Source organism: Gobio gobio (genome assembly GCF_949357685.1).
Source record: "Gobio gobio genome assembly, chromosome: 2".
Classification (NCBI taxonomy): Eukaryota; Metazoa; Chordata; class Actinopteri; order Cypriniformes; family Gobionidae; genus Gobio; species Gobio gobio.
The window spans coordinates 48706991-48732064 of record NC_137098.1 but is presented as its reverse complement, the minus strand read 5'-3'; the positions used below and the strand labels follow the sequence as shown (position 1 = coordinate 48732064).

The following is a 25074-nucleotide window of genomic DNA, read 5'->3' as shown; positions in this document are numbered from 1 at the left end:
GTCCGACTCCCTACCGGCAGCTATAGCTGCGACATAGACCCGAAGGGTAGTGGCCGCTGCTCCAGCAGCAAACTTCTCCTGCAGGAACTCCAGAACTGAACCAACCGGGCAGTTAACTGGATCTGCTGCATGAGTCGAGCACCACGACTCAAAGACCCTCCACTTGGAGGAATAGAGCTTCCTTGTGGAGGGGGCTCTCGCATTAGCAATGATCTCCTGAACGTCCGCAGAAAGACGAGCGTTTAGTGTCGTTGGCCCTTGATGGGCCATACCCACAACTTCCAAATCTCCGGGTGAGGGTGCCAAATCCTGCCCTGAAGTTGTGTTAAAAGGTCCTTCCTAACCGGTATCTCCCATGGGGAGGAGTCCAGGAGGAGAACCATCTCCGAGAACCAAGTCTGGGATGGCCAGTGTGGAGCCACCAGCAGGAGGCTGGCCCCACTCTCCCTTACTCTGTACAGAACCGCCGGAATCAGCTTGATGGGCGGGAACGCATAGAGTTTCAGATTGGGCCATGGATGGGCGAACGCATCTATCCCCAACGGGGCAGGAGAGCTCAGAGAAAACCAGAGCCGACACTGGGACGACTCCTTCGAGGCAAAGAAAATTTGGCGACGGAAAACAGCCCCCATCTTGACCCCTTTCTGAAGAAAAAGAGGGTCTCGCCACATTGATAGGGCACGAAAGCAGCCGCGTGACACCTTCAATAGGCGAAGGGCTGATCCTGTTGACCGAGCCCCTGAGCGTTTCATCCACCAGAGGAAGGGGCTCATATGGACTTTGTATTGATAAGCCTTCCCTTTGAAGGCGAACCTGAGAAACTTCCTGTGTCGTCTGACAACCTGAATATGGAAGTAAGCATCTCTCAGGTCTATAGTGACAAACCAGTCCTCCGCACGTATCTGAGACAAGATAGTCTTTAGCGTTAGCATCTTGAACTTCCCTTTGTAGAGGGCGAAGTTCAAGCGGCGGAGGTCCAGGATGGGACGCAGACCGCCGTCTTTCTTCGGAACAAGGAAATAACGGCTGAAGAAGCCACATTTCTCCTCTGTTGCCGGAACTTCCTCTATTGCCCCCTTTAGGAGGAGAGAAGAGAGCTCTTGTTGTAGCACAGAAGCCTCAGAGGCGCTGTTTACTACCGTCTGAGCGACCCCGTCGAAGCGAGGAGGGTTGCGACAGAACTGAAGCGTGTAGCCTGACTGAATCGTGCGGAGGACCCAGGATGATATCCCTGGCAAAAGCTTCCACTCGTGGAAGAAATTTGACAAAGTGGGAGGTATGATGAGGTGCGGTGGACATACCTGAGTTGGGGTGTCGAGCTGGACCTCTGAGGGGGGTGTGGCCATCCGCAGAGGAGAGCACGTGGCGTCCTGGCGCGGAGTAGGCAGTGGAAGGCTGGGCCGCTCTGGTTCCCGGAGAAGACCGGATGTGTCTCCGTCTGGACGAGCGGCGGATGGTGAGCCAATCAGACGTGAGTGGAGAAAGCAGACAGCGTCTCCTTCCTTCAGCGCCGGAAAAGGCGAGGATAGAGTCGGTTCTGTATTCCGAAGCGCGCTGGGCGGCGGAAATGACAGAGCTGGATAGGGAGAGCTGGTGGGGGGCTGGTGGGTGCGCGGTCTGACCCAGCCCCGGTCATGAACTGCAGCTCCCCTTTTTCTGACCGGAGGGTCAGGAGCGACTCGAAGTGGCCGAAGCAGAAGGTTTGCTGGGCCGCTTTGGGTCGATGTGTCTGTGAGGACGTTGACGGGGAAATGGACGACCGCGAGCTCCCCAGACCGTGGTGGGTGGAGGATAACTCTGGTCGCTCCTCCGGGCGGTAAACTCTCTTTTGAAAGAGGGCCGATCTCTGGACTGAGAGGGGGAGGGGGAAGGAGCGTCCCTCGCTCTCCTCGGCATGAACTGCTTAAGAGCGGCAGACTGGGATTTTGCAGATCTGAACTTCTCAACCACAGTATTAACCGCCTCCCCAAACAATCCGGACTGGGAAATCGGAGCGTCCATAAGGAAAACTTTCTCCTTATCGCGAATCTCAGTGAGATTGAGCCATAAGTGGCGCTCCGCCGCCACCGCGCCCGCCATAGAGCGCCCTACAGCGCAAGCTGTGTGTTTAGTAGCCCGTAACGCCAAATCCGTGGCTTTACGAAGCTCCTTTACAGCTTCTGGTGTCAAACCGGTGCCCTCGTCCATTTCCTTCAATACATCCGCCTGATATGCCTGGAGAATGGCCATAGTATGAAGGGCCATGCCAGCCTGACCAGCCACCATGTAGGATTTGCCAATCAGGGCAGAAGTGGTCCTACACGGCTTAGTGGGAAGAAGGGGGCGGGACTTCCACGAGGGAGCTGAAGATGGCGCGAGGTGAGTGGCCAGCGTGTCCTCAACCGCGGGAATGGCGGAATAGCCCTGTTCCTCAAAACCCACGAGGTTGGTGAAATCAGCGGCTGCCGCGTTAGTTAGGCGGGCTGAGAACGGCTGCTTCCAGGATCTAGAAATCTCACTGTGTAGATCACTGAAGAATGGTAGCTTCCTCCGCGGAGGCCTAGAATTAGGGCCGCTGAGGAATCTCTCATCCAACCGAGAAGATTGAGCTTCGCGGGGTTACTCCGGCCACTCGATCGCGAGCTTCTGTGTAGCGCGCGCGAGTACATCCACGAGCTCGTCATATGCCGCTGATGGCCGCGCTTCCTGGCCGCTTGGCGGGAGAACGTCGTCAGTATTTGCAGCACCGAAATCCTCGGAGTCGGATGCTGCAGTGAAAATGACATCCTCCAGTCCGAAGGAAACCGCATCGCGTGCCTCCGGGCTGGGACAGAGATAATCGTGCGAGTATTCCACAGGCGGAGTCCCGCGCACGTGCTCGGGGGAGAGAGGGAGAGAAAGGGCGAGGCCCGTCTGCTCGCACTCCACATCCTCGAGCTCTACATCCGAACCCCAGGTCGCGGATCCAAGAGAGGCCTGCACGGCCTCTGGAGCGTGACAGGGAAAAACGGATGACTCCCTCTCAAAGACCGCGAGCCTCGAGCGGAGGGTTTTGAGAAGGTTATCGCAGTATTTACAGTTAGAGAACCCCTGAACCACGTCGCGTGCGTGAGGAAATCCCAGACATTTAACACACTTACTGTGGGGATCGTCGATCGCGATGAAGCGAGTGCACGGCGGTGGGCAACGTCGGAATTCCATAGCACTTCACCACAAGGAGAACAAAGTTCCACAATCCGCGGTCGCTGAAGTGCTGAGGTAAATATCGACTGAATCCTAGAATTTTTGGGCCAGAAAAATCGATAACCGAAGGGCATGAAATGGCCGCTTCGTGAAGGCAGAGAAATCTGAGGAGCAGATGGCGCGCGCGCGCTAATATAGGTGACTACGTCAGGTGGGGCGACGTGCGCGCCATCAGCCAATCAATTGGCGTGATTCTATAAGGGCTTCAGACAATCGGCACACCCAGAGGGCATCCCATTACGTCATTAAAGTGACGCAGCGTCGAGTGAACCTATGAAAGAGAACAGTTCACATCAAACTGTTTGTGGAAAACCACAATGATTATTGATGATTAAAATAGCCATCATACCATGATAACCATGATCAATGTGACCCATCCTTGTTGAATAAAACTATTAATTCTTTAAAAAAACATTGACCCCAAACTTTTAAACAGTAGTGTATTTATTACTCAGTGAATAGGCTATACTGCATGACTTTGTAACTTTGGACCTCCTGCATTCTTGGTATTTTGAAGGGCATTTTTGTTTGTGTAATGTTGAATAGGAATAGTAGCAAACGGATGTATGCGTGTGTGCATTCGAATGAGTATCAGCACACCTGCCATGTTCTGCCTTCCCCCTTGGACAAGTGCAGCATTTTCGAATATACATTCCAGAGAACCCCTAGAAACATTTTGAGTCGGTATAAAGGTTTTCACAAATGTTAAAATTCCTGGCATTCTCAATACCCCATTATCAGACAACCAGACCTTTTACATGCCCTCATGCCATTCCAAACCTGTAGGATTGTCTTTCTTGCATTGAACAAAAAAGGAAAAAACTTAGCAAAATGTTCAGGCTTAAGTGAATGAGCAGCTGCTGTCAAGCTGATAAATATAATAAAAATCACGTCTTGTGAATGGAGTATATGTTTGGAAATTGAAGTCTTATTCCACTGAAAATCCACCCCTCTGCAAAGGTTTTCAAACTCTATTTCATAGAAGCAATACAGTCGCACAGGTTTGGAACAACATGAGAGCGAGTAAATGATAACAGAATTTTAATTTGTGAACTATTCCTTGAACACTTTGTATTCACACAGAAGGTTCAGGTGGCAGTCTGACTGAAACTCTTCCTCAAATGCAGTGGTTATAATTAGCAGGGGTGTCGTTGGGTATGCGGGTGTCACATCCTTTAGCTCCAGTGAGTTCTGAGCATGACTGCCAATAGCAACTGATAAAACACTACACCTCCACACACTACACTGTCATCATTCTCTCTTTTTGAACTCTGCTTTCCTTGTTTTGCCACACACTTTTATCTGCACCTTCATCTTGAATGAAAATGCCTATTGTTTAGTCTGGCTTTAGATTTCTAATTTAGTTACCTGTTATTGTTACCTGTCATAAGAACCAATTACAATAGACATTTTGTCTAGCTCAAATTTTGTCATAGATATAGTCAGCTCAGGGATAGTTCACCCCAAAATTAAAATTCTACTCATCCTCATGTAAAAAAAAAAAAAGACCCCCAAAAAATCTAAATATCTTTTATGTTTGACATAAGAAAGTAAGTCTCCATATTAATATGTTATATTAGTATTTGAGTTTTGAAATAAACCACTGTTGTACCCCCAAACACACCCCCAAGGTTAGGGGTAAGTATGATATATACTTTTTTTTTTTAAATAAAGAAGTTTATAATTATATTTAGCAAGGATTATATTGATTAAAAATGACAGTAGAGACTTTTACATAACAAAATATACCAGCCCCAAGCTTTTAAACGGTATTGTACCCGGTGAATTACAAGCATATTTTAATTGTGTGTGAGTGTTTACCCAACAAAATATCTGGCTCCATACAGGCAGACACAGGACACCTTTTGGAGCCTTGGAGTTTGAGTTTGACTCTGGAGGCCTGAGGCTGTTTCTACCCCCACATTCTCTGTGCCGAAAAAGGATCCAGGTCAGTCTGTTATATTAGGAACTTCTGCTATTGCTGCCTCCCGTTCAGCAGAATGGCTAACTGGCTCGCCGTGATCTTTTGTGCTCACTAAGAGTTGGTTGCCAGAAGGGCAGGTACAATTACCATCCAAACTGTTAAGAGGGTTCAAGCGAGCTGCTCTCATTTGAACACATTCCCCTGGAGCAGTAGATGAGTGATCTAAGAAAGTTGTTGAAAGGAAAATACAGTGGTCTGATGGATTGTTGGACAATGTATTGGGGAAAGAACATGTCTCAGGTGCTCATTTTAATGAATAGTTCCTTATAGTATAGTGTTTTTTCTGTCAGGGTATTTTTGGGAATTTCGAGTTATTTTTTGCCCACTGACACGAGGCTCAATATGGTTACATGATATCAGAGAGTCGAGAAGGGCTTTTCTGAGCCAGTCTACAGCTGGCTGGGTGGCGTATACTGCAGAGATCTGGCATTTCCCTGTATTGTAGACTGTTTTAATTCATTATTATTATTTAATAATAAATGATTATTTATTTATTTGTTCCCTTGTCTGTTTTTGTTTGTTTGTTTTTTGTTTTGTTTATTTCAGTCTATTTTGGGGAAATAATTGTTTCCTCTATTTTAAGATAAGACAATGGATTTAAAAGATAATTTATAATAATTGTTTCTATTTTAAGATTTTTAGATTTTTGCCATCCACTAGCACAAACATATAGGGATAGTTCACCAACAAATAAAAATTCTGTTATCATTTATTACTTACTTACTTCGCTGGAACATAAAAGATACGGATAAAGAATTTCTCCAATTTCAACACAATGAAAGTCAGTGGGGTCTAGTGTTGTTTGGACCTCAATTAACTTTTCAAAATAATAAAAATGATCTTAATCGTCATAAATCCTAAATAAAAAAATGTCAGCCTATAATAATTTGAATATCGATACATCCCTAATTATGGGAGGGAGCTGTAACTTTTTGTGTGTGTTTTCTTTTGTGACATTTAAACAGTTGTGAGAAAATATGTGAAAGAAAAGCTGCATCCTTATATATTTCACAAAGAGTCTAGGGACCTATCAGCATACAGTAACATGCACATGAGTTTAGAGAAGTTGTAAAGAATCATGTGATACAAATTTGTAAACTGAACTTGCAGAAATTATCTATCTTCACTCACCTGGGTTATTTTGGTACATCGTCAACATATCTCAAGCATTATAAACATGCAAGTTAAGTTACATTTATATAGCTATATATTTATATATAGCTTGGCAACACAGTTCTTTAAATGGACCCTGCTGGTCCTAAATGACAGATGGATCTATAGAGTGAACATAGCATGAATTCATCTCAAGACCATTTGGTTCGTTCGTGTTAGTTAATATTTTCTGATAATTGTGTTTTTGTGTTGTCATAACATTTTAAAAACGTATTTACTGCATGTGAGTATATTTATATTCTTTTGTAAAAGTGTTACCCACAATGTGTTGTTGGAAAAGGGTGTAATGTATTTGACACCTATACATGCAGATAGTCTTGTCCAAGAAGTCAAGATTCTGAGAAAAAACATTGAAGTTTCAGCATTTAAAGCTCTTAGCCTCTTAATAAATGTTGGCAGTGTTTTGTTGCATGAAGATGAGCCGTGTGGTGTTTTAGTCTGTGTCCAATTTTATCTGTCTCTCTGTCTGTCTATCCCTCTCAATCTCAGTTTACTACCTTCTTGGCCCCCCTCTGTCCTTCTAAAGTTGGAATCTGCCTTGACGTAGAGATGATAATATTTGTCGACCATCCGTTTAACCTTCACAGGGCTCTGTGTTGACAGCATCTGGCTAAATTATGGACTATGTATGTATGCCTTCATCAAAGGTCAGGGATTGGTAAATCATAAAAAGAAAAAAGAAAAAAAATCTTAACATATTATTTTTAAAGTTGTTCTTGGTTTTGCAAAAGGGGTGAATGGTGTATTAACACACTTGATAAACACACAGATAAAAAAACAGTTTGAGTCATTTTAAATCCAAACGAAAAATCTTAACCAAAAAATAAGTGGAAGATGTGACATTTCTGCTGTTCTGCTCAAATACATGTTTCTAAAAATACACTTTGTTTACACAAATCCCTACAGCCCATTAGGACAAGATCATGTTGAAGACTACGAGGGGTTTGGAGCCAGATGTTGCATTCTATATGTTCCGTAGCTAGCTCTATATAAGGAGATTTTGTTGTGTTTTTGGGTGAGAACAACACCAGTGGGATTCCAGCCATGGTCTAGTGTTGTATAGCCACACATACAGGAAAAGCCAAACCTGGGTGTCCTGCTCCATGACTGTTACCCCCCCCCCCCCCCCACACACACACTTTCTCCCCCTCTGTGGAGCACTTTTTTTGAAAGGGTGTCATGAGAACTCCAGCTGGATTCGATTACATGTGGAGAACTCTGCATTAATCAAATGCTTGAAAATAGCCTTTTATTTGTGTGGTAGCTATGCCAATGCAGTTCCCTAATGCTGAATTAAATGGATACAACCGACTATCTAGGCTCCTGACTGGCATGCTTACTGGAAGGCTATGTGGTGTAATCCTCTGAGGTGCATCTCGTTGAACAGGACATAATGTCCATAACCAGATCTGTGTGATCTGTTACAGCTGTTTGCTCTGAGGTCATAGTTGTAGCTCAGAGAAACATATGATCTGTACCTTACATGTGGGCGGAATTCCAACTGTGGTTCTTCCTGGCAGTGTATAAGTCATTTTGTTAAAGTTTGCAGATGATGCTCTTGTGGCTGTACTTTTACTCTATTTTAGAACAGCACACTGCTGAGTCTACTCTGTTTTTACATACATTATGAGTAACGGCCTCATTAGTTGGCACTGGCAGTGGTTTTAGTTGCTAATCCCCACAATTTTAGTGACATTTCAGATTAAGCTGTCTAGCGCTGCTCATTTTTCTCTGGAATTGCTGCTTTATGAAAGTGTGCAGCGTGTAAAATGTTGCCCCAGCCGTGTTAAACAAGCTGGATTGTCAGTGAAAATACAGTCATTAAACAAGCTAATGACTAGCAGGAGGCTGCTTATTGGCTGCTCAGCTGCAGCAGGAGATGCTTTTGCAGATGTTATTGGGGTTGACTGAAGTCTATTTCCATTTGCAAACGGTTTAATTATTAACGTTTGCAAAATATGTTGAAGAGGCATTATTTGGCGCCATTTCTTGGCTGATCAGACTTGCTTTAAAACTATTGAATGGAAATGATCTCTATTTGAATGATGAGATATTATTGTGTGTGTGTGTGTGTGTGTGTGTGTGTGTGTGTAATGTGTATATAGAAGTGTGTCCCATCTCAATGTACAGCAAACTATAAGAACATCATTGTTAGGCAGGTTGATTTCCTCAAAGTGTAAACTTGGGTTCTGTAGGTCCATCAAAATGAAGTTTGTGCATCCCATCTTGGCTTACTGGTGGAAGACTGGTGGAGTGTTCAGCAAATGAAATCAGTGTATGCGTATTTTTTTTCAGTCACATCCGTTTCTTTGTGTTAAACAGATGTCACACCATGTAGCTGTTCCAGCTGTGTAAAGCCATGTCAATCCCATGATCCACAACATGAGCTGGCTGCCAGTGCAATAGAAATGTCTACATTTGTCTGCCCCCTTTGTGGAGGGATAATTATTTTAGACTGATGTTTTAATGTGCCCTCCTACTTTTTAAAATGATTCATACACCCCTGTGCCCAGACTAGACTCTGTATTCCTGCTGTGAATTAATCTAGCCTGGAAGCTTACTGAGTTTTGCTGATCCAGCAGGAATGCTGCTTGTCTTTCAAGAGCCAGACCTGCTAACTGGTCTGTGACAACACAGACTTTACATTTAGTCAGAAACCCAAAGATTTCGATTTTGCAGCTCCGTTTCCTTGAATGGAGTGCACCTATTATGGTTTTTCAAATATTCCCTTTCATGCAGTGTGTAATATAGCTGTCTGTGAATGTAAACGTTCTGCAAAATTGTAAAGTCGAAAGTGCATGATACATAAAGTTATTGTCTCCCAAATGAAAGAATCGAGTCTGAACCACCTATACAAGTCGTTTGTATTTCGAATCCCACTGCATGACCGTTCTACATCACTAGAAGACATTTGGATAAAGACCACCTATGTTGTACTATGTTGTACATTTTCTGCCCTCGAACAACTTCATTCACAACAATTGTCCTTTTACTGACAACTGCTTCTCAAATCTTGAAATTCAACGCGGATTCGCAAAACGCTTGCTCTTGAAAGATGGGTCAGTACCCAGTTTATTTGGACTAGCTTGCTCATCAGAATCACAACCTGTAAGTATGAATAATTATTGATGTATATATTTTCTACTGGGTGTTCCAAATACATAGTTTTGTGTTTTATATTGTGTAAGTTTCCGGCTACCAGCTAACTCGCGTTATTACTGTCTTATTGAAATATTTCTGCTAAGCAGATGTGGGCCACTATTACCTAAAACTGTGTGTATTAATGCAGTTTGTCTGTCGTTCTTACTACTTTGAGTAAAGATAAAGGATTGAGCAAGATTAATAGTTTTACAAACGTTTGTTATATCAGTCTTTCACGTTAGTGCTGGGCTAACGTATACTGTTATTGATACAGTTTCTGATTGAGTACCGCAATAAATTAGAAATACACATTGATTTGTTGATGAACATACACTTGTTAATGCTGATGGTGAGGAATTTCAGATCCGACATCCCATAATGTACCTCAAAATGAGTAGTGTATCACTGAGAAACATCCTGCTCAAGTTGTCCTTGCGATGGAGGTTAGGGTTGAATAACTAGTTCTTCCAATGTTTCATCATCGGACTCGCGCTCGGATTGATATGGTAAAATCGACGTCATCATTACTGTCTTTACAGTTTGTACTATCATTGAGGTTGTGGAAGCCACTGGATGGAGCTGAAGTTCAGTTATGGTAATAGTCTTTTAGCTTCCGACATGCGCTGTATGCGGTAGACCAATCATAATAGACTGAGCCATCTGGCCAATCGGAGCAGAGTATCTCTCGGAAAGAAGGGATTTTGAGAGACTGATTCATCTGTCGAGTCTTTTGAGAATCTTTCAAAAATGGTTATGTGCAATGAATATTATTCTTGTTTTTTTGTTGTTGTTGTTTTTTTTAGTTTTTTTTACCTTTGATGCCGGTCAACCTATCGTAGGAGACCTCCAAAACAAAACGAGGAGCCTTTAACCCTCTGGGGTACTTCATTTATGGGTCACACTCAGGACCTTTGGGTCAAAAATGACCCGGAGGGCAGGATTAAGATAAAAAAGATTTGAGTAAAATCAATGAAATATATTTTTGTTCAATAATATTTTTTCTTTTTTGGTGTTTTGAGAATTTTATGATTTATAATTAATATTTATGCAATAATTATGACCCATTTTTTCCCATTGAAAAAAAAAAATAAATAAAAAAAAATAAATAAATATAAAAAAATATATAATATAAAAAAAAAATATATATATTTTTTTTAAATTAAAGCTGTTTTTCATTTTAGAGTCAAGCCTAGGCCTCATGAAAGCAATTTTTTAAATGACAGGGTTCCCGCGGGGTCTTAAAAAGTCTTAAAATGTCTAAAATTTTATTTTTTAAATTTAAGGCCTTAAAATGTCTTAAAAACGGCCAGATTTTCACCCGAGGTCTTAAATTTAATTTAGTTAGGTCTTAAAAAAAAGTGTTATCCTCGTTCTTTTCCAGAAATGCTGGCTGCAGAAAGTTATTAACTTTACACGCGAAAGCGGAGCTCTAGAGTGTTTGCTGCGCCGCCCTCAGAGCGTTCGTTCTGGGTGTTGTAGTTTCTTTCTGGGGGTGTTGGTACACGCATTCGGTGATAAAACTACAAATCCCGTGATAAATGCAATTACCTGCCCGCAAAATACGTCTACATTTAATAACGTTGTATTTTTTCTGGACAGAATGAGGCAGACATGCATTGTTTTATATTATTCTAAACAGTGATAAAGTCTGCACTCAATCAGCACTGCATACCTTATAATTATGACAATAGTGAAGGCTTGAAGAACTCAAATACACCATAGCTTGATGCAGTCGTGTTTATTGTCTTCGTTTCATCAGTCAAAGCGTTTCTATCTTCTGTTTATCCTACATCGCTAGCTTCACATTAGGGCGAAGGATTACTTCTCTGAGGGAAATGTGGAGTTTCTGCTCGAGGGCGCCCTCTGGCTTACAGTATGAATGAAAGTTTGGGTAACAAATATGAAAAATAATACTTCTCTCTAAATAAATTTATATGACAACCCATATGTTTTTCTCCAATGTACAGTTTTTCCCCCACAGTGGATGCATAAGAGGCTCATATTTCATATTAAGTACATAGACTTTAAGAAATTTATATCACAGATAAAAAGCACAGAATTTCTTTATATTTTTATTTTATTTTTTACAATAAACCTTTAGACCTTTCTAATGGTTTTTAGTCATAGGCTGTCTGCATATTAACAGGTAACCCAGCAGGTTTTTTTTTGTAAAATAAGTTTTCTGTAAAATATAAATGTTATTTTATTAGTATTATTATTATATTGTTATATTTATTCTTAAATACTCTATTTTTAATTTTTTAATAATTAAAATGTTATTGTAATAGTAGTATTTCTAATTTTGTTAAATATTTGTATTTATTGAATATAATCATTATTATTAGTCTTGTTAATATATAAACATTAATATATAAAATGTTATATGTATACACTTTTCATTTGTAAAAAAAAAACAAAAAAACATTTGCATTTTAACCAGAATAATCGCAATTAGATATCTTCCCCAAATCGTGCATCCCCTGTTCAATCTCTATTAGGCTATTAATATGCTGTTTTGTAATCTATTCTATTTGAGGGCAAGTTTGTTTTAGCCTATTTTCATTTTGGGCCTAAGTTTTTGGGCATTTGGCACGTTGTTGGCTGTGGAGGGTTACTAATGTCATTGCTTTATTGCTTTTTTTATTATTTCTTTGATTTAAATAATTTTGGTAATGCGTCGTATAGGTCTTAAATTTCAATCATTATGGTCTTAAAATGTCTTAAAAAGGAATTAAATTTGACTTTCTGAAACCTGCAAGAACCCTGTAAATGAGATCAGTGCCATCCGGTGGACACATTGAGCATTTTTATCACGCAAAAGCACATTTTTACCACTATAGTGGATCTTGCGTTTTATAAAAAAATGTTACAAATCGTAGCTTCATCGGAATGGTCCGAATCTTGGTGACTTTATTGGTACTTGGTATATGAACACCCCAAAAAATTGGGGACAGGATTTGAAAAGTCTAAGTGGTCGTAAAAAAAATAGTCACACTCAGGACCTTCGGGTCAAAAATGACCCCCATAGGAAATTAATGGGAAATTGGCAAAAATATGAAAATACAGTGGTTTTTTGTGCATACAATCTACAAATAAGCCAGGAAGCAGAAAAAAAGGACTCAACAGTGAAGGGGTGAATCTCTAAAACATCAAGAGTGCAAAACAGACAAAAAAACTCACACACACACTTATACACACAAAAACACACGCACACACAAATGAACGCGTGCCATTCCAAAAGCTAATTGTGTTTTTGTGTGTGTGTGTGTGTGTGTGTGTGTGTGTGTGAATTTTATTTATTTTATTTATTTGTCTGTTTGCGAGTTAAAAGCGCCAGACTGTATTTGCAAAGATTGAATTGCCACACTTTTTAGAAATGGCCTTTGTGCTCTCCCAGGTTCTGTAAACAGTCTCCCGAAAAATGTGCAGCACACAGTCGAATATTTGGGTTGTACTGTACTGTAACAGTGTTGTAAATAAAGCTTAACCACTGCTTTCTAATTATCCCCCCTTTTGGAAGGCCAAACAAAGTAGTTAGGCTTTCGCAACTATAAACAGAGGCTCCATGACATGGCGGTGCCGGCGACAACAACTGTACTACAGCGAGAATAAAATGTACACCTTCTTTCTTTGCATATACATTTGGGCGGTGTGTTATGAAACTCTGCCCCCACAGATTGACGTAGATTTGTGGGGGCTTGTTTGAACGAAGTGTTTTAGGCCTAGTCCACACATACACAGGTATTTTTATAAATTGAGTTTTTCACTCCATTTAAAAAATAAAATTTCGTCCACATGAAAATGCAAAACACGCTATGAAGTGCTGTCAAGAGCATGTCAAACCAACAGGTGGCAATATATAGCCTGGCTCCGCCCTCCTACGTACTTCCGCTCAATTTTCATTTTCCTTCAGTACTACGTCTGGGACTGCGGTGTATGCTTAGGTTTTCCCCCGAACAATTTTTTACCGGTCCAATCAGCGAACAGAGGGAGTGGCTCAGAGCGATGACGTTGATGTCATGCGCTAGTTTGAGTTGTAGTTCAGTAATGGCGGCGGTGAAAGATGCGAGTGTGTGGCAGCGCTGACGAATGTCCAGAAGTTAAGAGTGTGGCGAGGTGGACGAGCGAGCGAGAGCGGTGTGCGTGATTGAGACACACCGGTCTCGAGTCCTCTCATGAGGGAGCACGGAGGCATATAAGGACGAGCGACACCGGTGAAGGACGAGAGAGGACTAGGCCTGGATTTTAAGTTGGATTTTGTTATGTTTGTGCGCGGCAGTCGTCTGTGAGGGCCTGCCGCTTTTACTTTCATTTTGTGTTTATTATTTGATTAAAAGTTGTTAAACGTTCGCCGGTTCCCGCCTCCTTCTTCCCTGAACAAACGAACTCCCGTTACACGGAGCAAGAACAATCACTGCTGTACTGCTGATGTTGTGGTCCGGGAAAAGTCTTTTCCAGCTCGCTCCGTTAGTGGTGAAGGAGTTGCTGAAGCCGTCCGTCTCCCACCACCCGCGTGAAAAACCCAGGCTGAATTATCGACTTTTGACAAACACCAAGGTCGTGTGGTAATGTAATTGCTCTCCGAATCCACATCTCTGAGTTTTCAAGAATATATCACTTCAAAACTCACTATTTATATCCTTTATAGACCCTCTCAGAGCACTGCGCGGTTGCGTGAGCTGTAATTTGCATTTCTAGACTTGTATTTCTTTAAATAGTGGCAAGTGTTTACAAGAGCAAAATATTTCACCACCGCTCAAAAAATAAAATAAAAGCACGTAAACATTTGAATTGGGCTGTTATTCAAGGCAGCATTTATTCTTATCATACTAAGCATATGACATTTTATTGACAGCATACAATCATGTTATTGATTGCACGAGATATGCACCACGAGAGCAGCGCGTTCCGATCACAAAACTCTCCTCTCCACCGTGAATAAATAACAATCCGAATGCACAAGGTTTTATCACTGATACTGAGGTGGTGTGCTCAGTTAACGTGAGAATCAAAGGCGAACGGCGCGTGACATACGTCACGACCAAACGTTAGTGATTGGTTAGGCAGATCCAGAGTGACTCTTGGCAGATCCAATAGTTTTAAACTTCAACAGAGAACCCGCCTTCAAGGAAGTAAACGCTTGTCAATGGAGAGTGGCCAGACTCTATGTACAAATGAAATGTACGAGAGTCTGGTAGGACCAGGCTAGGCAATATAACCCTAATCATAAAAAAGCCAAGTTGGCCAATCAGAAGCCTGGAAAAACACGCCAAAATCTCTGGTTGCACTGTCCACACAACAACACTGCAACCAGAGTTTCTAAAAATGTTCACTCTGGCTGGAGTTTTCTAAAAAGTTCAGTTTTAGTGACCGCATACTGCGTTTGCGTGTGGGCAAATGACCAAGCCGCAAAGAAAAAGCTGTGCTGTGTGGACCGGGCTTTAGGAAGGTGGGGCTGAGACTTAACTTTTACAAAGAATATTTCTTTGGGTTTGAGACTAGTTTGAGCTTTGTTACGCTACAGATCTTATACATACACAAACAGCTACATAACACACTAAAGAGAAAGGAAAACAAGAAATCGCATCATATGACCCCTTTAATTTCTGAAAGTTACTCTGTTTTCAGACTACATTGAACTCAACTCCAAAGATCAGGGACAATTTGATTCCTCTTGATTCTTTAATGAGCAATTTCTGTATTAATCAATTTAGTGAACATATACTGTAAATGGTCTCTGCTTTGGCTGCATTAAAGCATGGACTGAATTTGGCTCTGAATTAATCTGTAGTCTTGCTTGAACATGCTGCGTTTACAGGGGGTTGTTCATTCTGTCTTTCATTGATGGTGAGTCATTAAGAAGCCGTCTGACACACTGATGTGTTGCCAGCATGGTCATGTCATGTGAACTTCACCGCCTACACATGCAAGCCATGCCAGTGAAGGCCATGTCTGCTGTTCATCACACAGGCCTTCTCGTCTCGAGCATCATGTTTTACCAGTCACCTTGGTTTTTTTTTTTCTCTCTATCCATCTCTCCTTAACTTGTCCCTAATTTTCTGCAGTGCTCTTGGCAGCAAGAGGATGTCTGAATATTTGTAATTGTGATTTAATTAAAATGGCTATTGTACTTTTTTTGTGTATTTATTATGGTGCTCTGATGATTATTTCTGATCTAATCATTTTTTTAAATAATTTAATTCAGAAACTATTAGATTTCCAGATTGGCATAAATGTTAAAGAGCTCATTAGACTATATATTTTAATTAGAATTAAATTGTCACTCACCCTTGTTGTGCCAAACCTTTACGACTTTCTTCCATGAAGCACAAAAGGTGAGTTTTGAAGAATGTTCTGACAATATTTTCCAATGAAATGGATGTTGTGATAGTCTTTTCTTCCCTATTGTGACATATATCAGAGTGAAACAACTTCACAAACAAGAAAAAAATCGATTGTTGGATAGTTGGATTTTTGTGGTTTGCTATTGCTGTGATTCTCATTTGAGTGACAGGTTGTCCCGTCCACTCTTTGCCCATTGTTTTTTGAATACTGTGTATTCTGACATACTACCGTTGGCATGCTGGTTTTCACAAATATATTAAGAAAGTAGAAATATTTGGACGTGAGGAGAATCTCTCTAAAAAATTCTGGCATAACCCGACATAAGACTGATTAGTTTGTCCATAATTGGATGAGTTGGAAAAAACGAGAGTTTTTATTTATTTATTTATTTATTTTTTGAAATTTGTGAGCTTGCTGTGATTAATCAGTGTGAATTTAATGATCTGTACTGGACTCTTGTTGACCTCTGTAGTGGTTGAATGGCAGCAGCTGCTGCACAGATGTTCCTACCACTCACTGAGGTCACTTACCACACACACTATGCAACTCAATACAACAGCAGCAGCTCTATGACCCTCATATGCTATCTGGGCTAGTCACACCAGTGGTGAAGTGTGTGTATAGTGGTTGATGACTTGTAGACTACGTCATGCAGTCATACAGTAATTTAATACGCTGTTGTCTTCAGATTTAGAAGAGCTTTAGATTTAGAAGTACTTATTGTCTGATTCTTGACATATTTCCCCCCTGAAGCTGTTATTTTGTTGTTTTTGTTAATATACTAAATGTTATTTTTGTTAGATGCTGTAGTGTATATGTGCTGTGCGCTGTTATACGCTCTAACTTGATTCACCTTTAATTTCACCTTTTATTTAATAAGCTCATTTGGTAATTTAGGAGTTTTATATGAGCTCTTTTCTTTTAAGTGTGTTTATAGGCTTCTGGCCTTGAGTCAGCTCTGCAATCATGAGATTATTAGTAGATAGACCTGGGTTAATTACTGTGGCTTTAACTCGCCCCTCATGACAGACAAAGACACACACACACACACACACACACACACACACACACACACACACACACACACACACACACACACACACACACACACACACACACACACACACACACACACACACACACACACACACACACACACAGACACAGACACAGACACACAGACACACACACACACACACACAGACACACACACAGACACACACACACAGACACACACACACAGACACACACACACAGACACACACACACAGACACACACACACACACACACACACACACACACACACAGACAGGATTTCCATCTTAAATTAGCTGCTTTTTTCTTTTCAAACTTGCCCATCTGTTATATCTTCCACCTAACATGGCTAATGGGAATAAAATTTGGACTGAATAATCTGTCATTGCTAAATTGATAAACTTCTTTGGCAGTTGTGATGGTATAAGAACTTTAAAGATATTATGTGGGTAAACCTTGTCAGGTCCAATTCAATATTTATTACTGTGGTTTCATTTGAAATGTCTCTTTGATTAGCATTTCCCAAAAAAATGTATTCCCCTTTAATTTGCCCCTAAAAGTATTTCTTTCTTACTGTCTCCTTAGCTGGGAAGATCTGCAGTGCTTTAGAGTTGCATACACCTCAAATTTACGGTAAGGCCAAGCTCTCTATACTTCTTTCAAATGTTTTTTTTTTTCCTCAGACTATATGGTAATGCTGCTTTTAATTGTCTTTCTTTGCTGTAGAAAAGTCTTTCCCAGCCTTTTTTGTTTTATATACCAAACAGCCCCATCAGTAGGGCTTAGGTACCCCTTCATCAACACCAAACCAGACATTGTGTGTGTGTGTGTGTGTGTGTGTGTGTGTGTGTGTGTGTGTGTGTGTGTGTGTGTGTGTGTGTGTGTGTGTGTGTGTGTGTGTGTGTGTGTGTGTGTGTGTGTGTGTGTATATATGTGTATATATATTGGATATCATTTAGCATTGTTAAAATGAGCATTACGCACTACAATTATTCACATTTAATCTAAAAAACAATCAATACTTGAAAAACGTGAAAAACGTACTCAACCAGCCATTTATTTTCGAAATGAAGTGGTTTCTAAGTTTGATTGGCCAAAACATTTGGTGGTGAGAAAATAACAACACTGCTTAACAACACAAGCTTTCCTTTTAATAAACCTGAAAAAACTAAATATATTTTGGAAATGGAAATAAAGCTAAAATAAAATTTAAATATAAATATTAGATGAAAAATATAACTTAATTACTATTATAATAACTAAAAAAAATTCACTAAAATCAAATTGGTTAAAAAAAAAGAATATAGAAAAATTACTAAAACTTTGACAAGAATTGAAATAAGAACTGAAAATATAAAAGTTAAAAGCTAATTTAAAATATTAATAAACACTGAACTAGTAAAGAACACTGTTGTCCAAAGGTACTAGTGAGATGATTTGTAATTTCTATTTTATAGTTTTAAGTTAATTGAAATCTTTCAAAGTAATCCGAGTTTTATACACATTTATACACTATTTAAGGAGTTCAGATTAACTTAACTCTACCCTCTACAAAGTTTTTAGCGCCGTAATCATATTTCAGAAGCCCACAGTTACTATAGAAACACTGTTGACAGACATGAGTCACGTCTAGAAGTGTGTCTATGAGTGTATGACTCTATGGGAGAATATAGCTGCTGAGTCTTGCTGATATGAGGCAGTGGAAATAAAAGGTTGTGTTAATTGAATGGCTGCATGTGTGCGTTTCATTACTGTAAGAACTTGAGTGAGTAATCAGACTTCAGTCGCTCTGCTAACCTGAATGTAGCATGTGTTCCTGTTAAACATCTATAAATGGAATAGCATTCTCTGGAGTGTTATGATGTCTCAGGCACTCTACAGCCACCGGTGAGCTGGTCAAGTTTGTGTGTGTGTGGATTTATATGCTTGCAAACATTGAATGCAGAAGAGTGTGCCATGCATATGCAAATGAGAGGTTACGCCTGATCAGACAGGAATTTTGTGTTGTTCGATTGGTACAATATGGGCTGTTTCTCTGTATAGGGGTTTGGTGTTTTACTTGGGATGCACCAAAATTTTGGCTGGTGAAAATTATTTCCAGAAAATGCCATTTTCGGTTTTTGGTCGAAAGAGAAAAACAGCTGAAAATATGAGCTGAAAATATATGCCGCCCCTCAGTGTTTCACTCTCGCTTTACCTATTATCACTGCGCAGTGTGATGCTCTGCTCATTCCGCTCTATGCTAGAGGTTAAACAGATCATACACAGCACACGTGTTTTGCGAATTAATTGCTGCAGTGTTTCCCACAGATTAGAAACCAATTTGTGGTGGCGGGCGGGGGTATTTGGGGTTGGTGATTGGCACAAATATCGATTTCGATCTTGATTCAGTATCAATTAATATGTATATAGCCTACTGTACATATATAAGGAAAAATAAGTTTGCCTTAGCACTATTTTAGCACTATTTTAAATTTTTCTTGGGTTAAATTATATCAGCTTGCATTCATTAATATTCACTTGTGTGTGCTTATACAAGTATACCATTAAAAATATTAGGATGCAAGTTATTAACATTTTAAAATTTCACATTTAAAGAAATCTAGTGTTTGATCATATCTAAATATGTATTCAAATGCAAAACCTAAAACTAAGCAGTTATTATCTGCAATACTTTTTTGAGCAACTAGATTAGATACATGTATATTTATAAAAGAGCCATAAAGGCACCTATAGTGGGTAATGGCATTACAAATGAAAATTATAATTTTTCCAGCCACAAAATGACTCTAATTTGCCTCTTTGCATTGGAATTTTCTATTTTAACCTTAATTACTACACTAATTGTAATATAAATAAGAAAAATATTAGAAGAAAAATATTTTAATTCATTAATGGACCATAATTATTGCACAAATAGTAGGCCTATTTATTACCAAAAGATCTCCTCAAAATATTCAATAAATATTATTAAACTAAAAAATAGAACATTTGTAAGGAATACCTGAGGGATAAATACAAGAAAAACATTAACATTTATGTAAACAATGTTGATCTCCATCACTCTCCATAATAAAATGATACTGTAGGAAATATGGTTGACGTAATAATCAATGCACACTATACTGTACTGTTTACCGAAAATTGCTGCAAACACCTGAAGTGAAGCTGTCTATCCATTCAAATGCATTGACAGCGTGGGTTTGAACCATGTGACCTCGCGCCGCCGGGAGATGAGAGCATGTCGCAACTCTGTTTTTCAACGCCTCTGGCTTTAAACTGTTATGCCACATTAGCGCCAAAACGAAATTTATTGTTTGAATTTCGTATTAAAACTTTTTCATATCAAGAGCAGGTTTGGCCATTTGAGAGCGAGAGACGTGCATGAGTGACAGAGACGGAGGGAGAGCAGGGAAAGGAAGTGCATCTGAACAAAAACGCTGCGTGTTTTAAATAGTGTAAAAAAAAAGAAAGAAGATTAACGACACGTAATATGTGGCGGCCACTGATGATTCTGTGGCGCACCGCCACAAATTAGTCTATGTGTGGGAAACACTGTGCTGTTTCACTTTCAACATCAATTCGGTACTCGTGCGCTGTTATTTGTGTGCACCGCTGCACACACCCAAAGGGTGTGCACACAGAGAGGTACGTTTCTGATAGCAAATTGATTCCTTATTTGCATCTCTGTGCGCTTGAATGGACACATACACACAAAATGGTCAAAATAACAGTCCCGGCAAGTATTATCGTAAACACAATTATTATGTCTTAAGGCCAATTCACACTGCACAGACAAACGCCAACAAACAAGTTAGTCGTTGAATTTTATGAAAAATAAATGTCATGTTCACACTGCCCCAACAGACACCAACAAACTCGCGCCCACGGAAAAACACGAGATACTCCCCATTCATTTTAACCAATAAAAATAAAAGATTGCAGCTTTCAGACACTACTTCTTCTTGTTTTATAGTTTATTTGAGATTGTGTTATCGATTGTGCTATGGCGTGAAATGTCGCGAGCGCATTATTGTAACGTGAGAGTGCCCGCTCGCAGGTGGATTTCTTTCACTCTATAGCACATAATAACTTACTGGACGCGCTTTTTCAAACTTTGTCCAGTGTTCTCTCGCGAATATCTTCTTGTTCTTTCTCTAGAATTGTCTTCTGATTTGTCCAGAAACCTCCCATTTTCACTACAAGGATAATTTACTAAGCACGAACAGCACCTACACGCAGTCTTTGCAATGGACTTGCCTCATCCTCATGGCAATGGTTCGTGGCCAGTCCATGTCATAATTTGTTGTCATTTGTTGGAAAATCATACCACACTACTCAGACATTCCACGACCCAACAAACGGCGATTGAACATGTTCAGTCGGAAGAAAACAAACCCTGACCAACAAACACAGACTGGGGTATCACACTAATCCAACAAACTCCAACCGACGTGTTTGTTGGTGTTTGTTGACATTTGTCTGTGCGCTGGGAATTGGCCTTTAAGTGAACATAAAGAGTTGAGAAAGAAATCGTATGTGTATCATTATATTCGGTTGTTAAGTCTGACGTCACGCGGCAGCGCTTCCGGGTCCAAACGCTCTATCATATCACAAGAAAAACAACAAACGGTGCTAATATACACACACAATGTGGTGTAATACTACAAAAAAATTATAATCATAACCTTTATCTCCATACCAAAATTCCAGATGGCCAGACAGTGATTCATCTTTTAGAAATCAATAAAATATTAATATCTGTGACGCTGTGAGCACAGAGACTGTTGTGTAGACTGTAAGTATTTAAAATGTTTGATGTTTAATATGAATAATATAGCGCTCATAAATGGCCGTCGATGGCATTCTCAAGTGAAACGAGTTGAGGCTTGGACCCAGAAACGGCATTCCTTACGTCACGACTTAACAAGCGGATTGGATCTGTGTATTCGGTCTTAAAGTGACAGCAACCTATAAGTTAATGTTAATCAAACAACAGAACACAGCATTAACAAATATTAATCTACATTTAATTATACAGTGAACACTATAGTGTTATTTTAGATTTAGGCATAATTATATTAGTTATATACTGTATATTGGCAAAGAGCTTTTCAGAACACTAGGCTACTCCCCATCTCCTTCAATCTTCCATGTTTTGGACACGCAGATAATCCAACCCTAAACTCATGGCATTGATTTGAGGCAGAAGTTGTCAGACAGAATTTTTTTAAATAAATGTTTTGAAAGCACCACACAGCCCCATTGGGGTGGGAAATATACCAATTATAATTAAATTCTGGTATACATTTTCAAATATCATTTCTAAAAAAAAAAATTGTTTTATCGTATTTTAATTGGCTTTTGCATGTGAGTAAATATGATTAGATGAAAAGCAATAATGACAAGAAAACACATCCAACTATTGAATTGTCTTTATGGGCTGCACACACAAAAAAGAACAGTGCAACCGGTGTAGTCTGATTCACAAGCAAATTACTCTTTGTAAACCTGTTGTTTTTAAATGAGTGCTTCTAAAAGCTTCACAAACATCAGTAGCTTATGGTTTGAATCAGTCTGATGAATCCTTCAATGAATGAACTAACAGTGTCTATCAGAGCAGTTACTGAATCAACATTTGACTCAGTGACTCAATAGTTTCATGTCTGTTTCAAAATGAAGCACGTTTTATGTACTTTATATATACGCAGAGTTGAATCCAGACATTGTGTCACAACTATTGAGTTTCCAACAATGCATTTCCTGATCTATATTTGTCTGTCTAAAATGGCTTCGAGCTCTACAGCTTGTCCCTGACATACTAGGTCAGATCGCTGCCAAACCCATGCCAGTGTTCAGTGTGCCAACTGTGCACAAGGGCATCTTCCATCTCCACAGACATGCATACAGAGTAAAGGTTAGCTAAATGCTGAGAGATACTCTGACTTTAAGTTAATAATTTTGGTTCTGTATTGGATGCTGATTTTGAAGTGCAGGCGGAGGGAATGAACCGTTATAATTCTCTTTATGCTCCAGTCCAAGCCGGTTGAACCTTCAAAGTGAAACTCTATCCTCTGTCTAGTATTGTTGTGTGTGTGTGTGTGTGTGTGTGTGTGTGTGTGTGTGTGTGTGTGTGTGTGTGTGTGTGTGTGTGTGTGTGTGTGTGTGTGTGTGTGTGTGTGTGTGTGTGTGTGTGTGTGTGTGTGTGTGTGTGTGTGTGTGTGTGTGTGTGTGTGTGTGTGTGTGTGTGTGTGTGTGTGTGTGTGTGTGTGTGTGTGTGTGTGTGTGTGTGTGTGTGTGTGTGTGTGTGTTTAAACTAGACAGTGTTTCATATAATGTGCAGTTTGGATAGTGCTGAAAGAGTAAAGACAGCTGACTGGGAGTTCAGGTGCTAACGAGAGGGAGTGAAAGAGAAAGAAAGAAAGAAAGAGAGGGAGCGAGAGCGGGAACAGAATCCAGATACCTTTCTAATAACACACACAATGTCAACCAAAAATGAGTTGCACAGATTCTATGTGTATCAGAGGGCCAAAACTAGAAAGTTGAAGCAAAAAGTGTAAGAATGTGATTTGGTTATAATGTTCACCCTGTTTTAAAACCCTTGAGCCGTTTCCGGTTATTTCTGAATTTTACGTTTTGAATTGTTAAAAAATCACAGCTTCATCGGAATGGTATTAAACTTGGTGACTTTTATGACACTTGGAATGTGTACGCAAAAAAAATTGAGGGCCTGATTTGAACAGACTAAGTGGTTGTAAAAAAAAAAATTGTCATACTCATGGTCTTTGGTCAAAAATGACCGACCATAGGAAATGAAATTCGAAAATACAGAATTTTTGCAAATCGGCCACAATACTGAAAAAGAACCCAGCAGTGAAGGGATGACACTATAAAACATCAAGAATGTGATATAGACATCCACTCACACACAGACGCGCACACACACACACACACACACACACACACCGATGAACCACTGTGTCTGTAACACGTAGCAAAGTTTTTGCGAATAATTTTTTGAGAATGTGATCTATTCAATAATTCAATCATAATTCAGAAAAAACTCACAGCAGTGAAGGGGTGACACTCTAAAACATCAAGACCCCCCCCCCCACACACACACACATACTGTTCTCTGTCCCTCTCATCTTCTTCCATCTCTCCACAGGTGCAGACTCTTTGTAATACTTGACCTGGCAGGATGGTGGCGCTGTCCTTGAAGATCTGTGTGAGACAGTGTAATGTGGTGAAGACGATGCAGTTTGAGCCATCAACGGCTGTGTATGATGCATGCCGGGTCATCAGAGAGAGGGTTCCGGAAGCCCAGACAGGACAAGGTGGGACATGCTTGATTTCCAGAGGCGGACAGTAGTGAAGTATTTTTAGTTTCTACTCAAGTACATATTTCAAGTATATGTGCTTTATCACTGTTTTTCTTTTTTTTTCTTTTTCACTACATTCCAAAGCAAAATGTAATTCTTTTTACTGCACTACATTTCATAAGTTAGAGTTTTTTTTTTTTACCTTTAATACTTAAAGGAATAGTTCACCCAAAAACAAAATGTTTATGTTTATCTGCTTTCCCCAAGGGCATCCAAGATGTAGGGTGTCTTTGTTTCTTCAGTAGAACGCAAATTAAGATTTTTAACTCCAACCGTTGCAGTGTGATAGTCGTATAATGCATGTCAATGGGGATATTTTAGAGTATGAGAGCAATGAGAGTAAAAACACAGACATACGAATCCTTATTAAACCATGCAGCTCGTGGCGACACATTGATGTCTTAAAGGGTTAGTTCACCCAAAAATAAAAATTCTGTCATTAATTACTTACCCTCATGTCGTTCGACACCCGTAAGAAAAATCTTCGGAACACAAATTAAGATATTTTAGTTGAAATCCGATGGCTCAGAAAGGCCTCCATTGGCACAATGTACTTTACAATCTCAAGACCCATAAAAGGTACTAAAGACGTCGTTACAAAGTCCATCTCACTACAGTGGTTCTACAATAATTTTATGAATCGGCGAGAATAGTTTTTGTGCGCAACCAAAACCTAAATAACGACTTCTATAGTGATGACCGATTTCAAAACACGCCATCATGAAGCTTTGAAGCGTTATGAATCAGCGAGTCAAATCATGACTCCCAAACTGCTGAAATAGTTTTTTGCG

The 25074-nt window shown here is 40.1% G+C and overlaps 1 protein-coding gene across 2 annotated transcripts in view; it reads left to right on the top strand.

Moving 5' to 3' along the window:
- tln2a (talin 2a) overlaps positions 1 to 25074 on the top strand; it is a 67346-nt gene that overhangs the window by 4213 nt on the left and 38059 nt on the right. The window contains exons 2-4 of one of the 2 annotated variants that reach the window (XM_079845721.1): positions 5070 to 5170; positions 17487 to 17534; positions 24070 to 24238. In XM_079845721.1, the coding sequence (XP_079701847.1) occupies positions 24103 to 24238 (136 nt within the window). In that variant the 5' untranslated portion in view covers positions 5070 to 5170; positions 17487 to 17534; positions 24070 to 24102. The remainder of the gene's footprint in view (positions 1 to 5069; positions 5171 to 17486; positions 17535 to 24069; positions 24239 to 25074) is intronic. The other variant, XM_079845720.1, reaches the window with a different exon arrangement.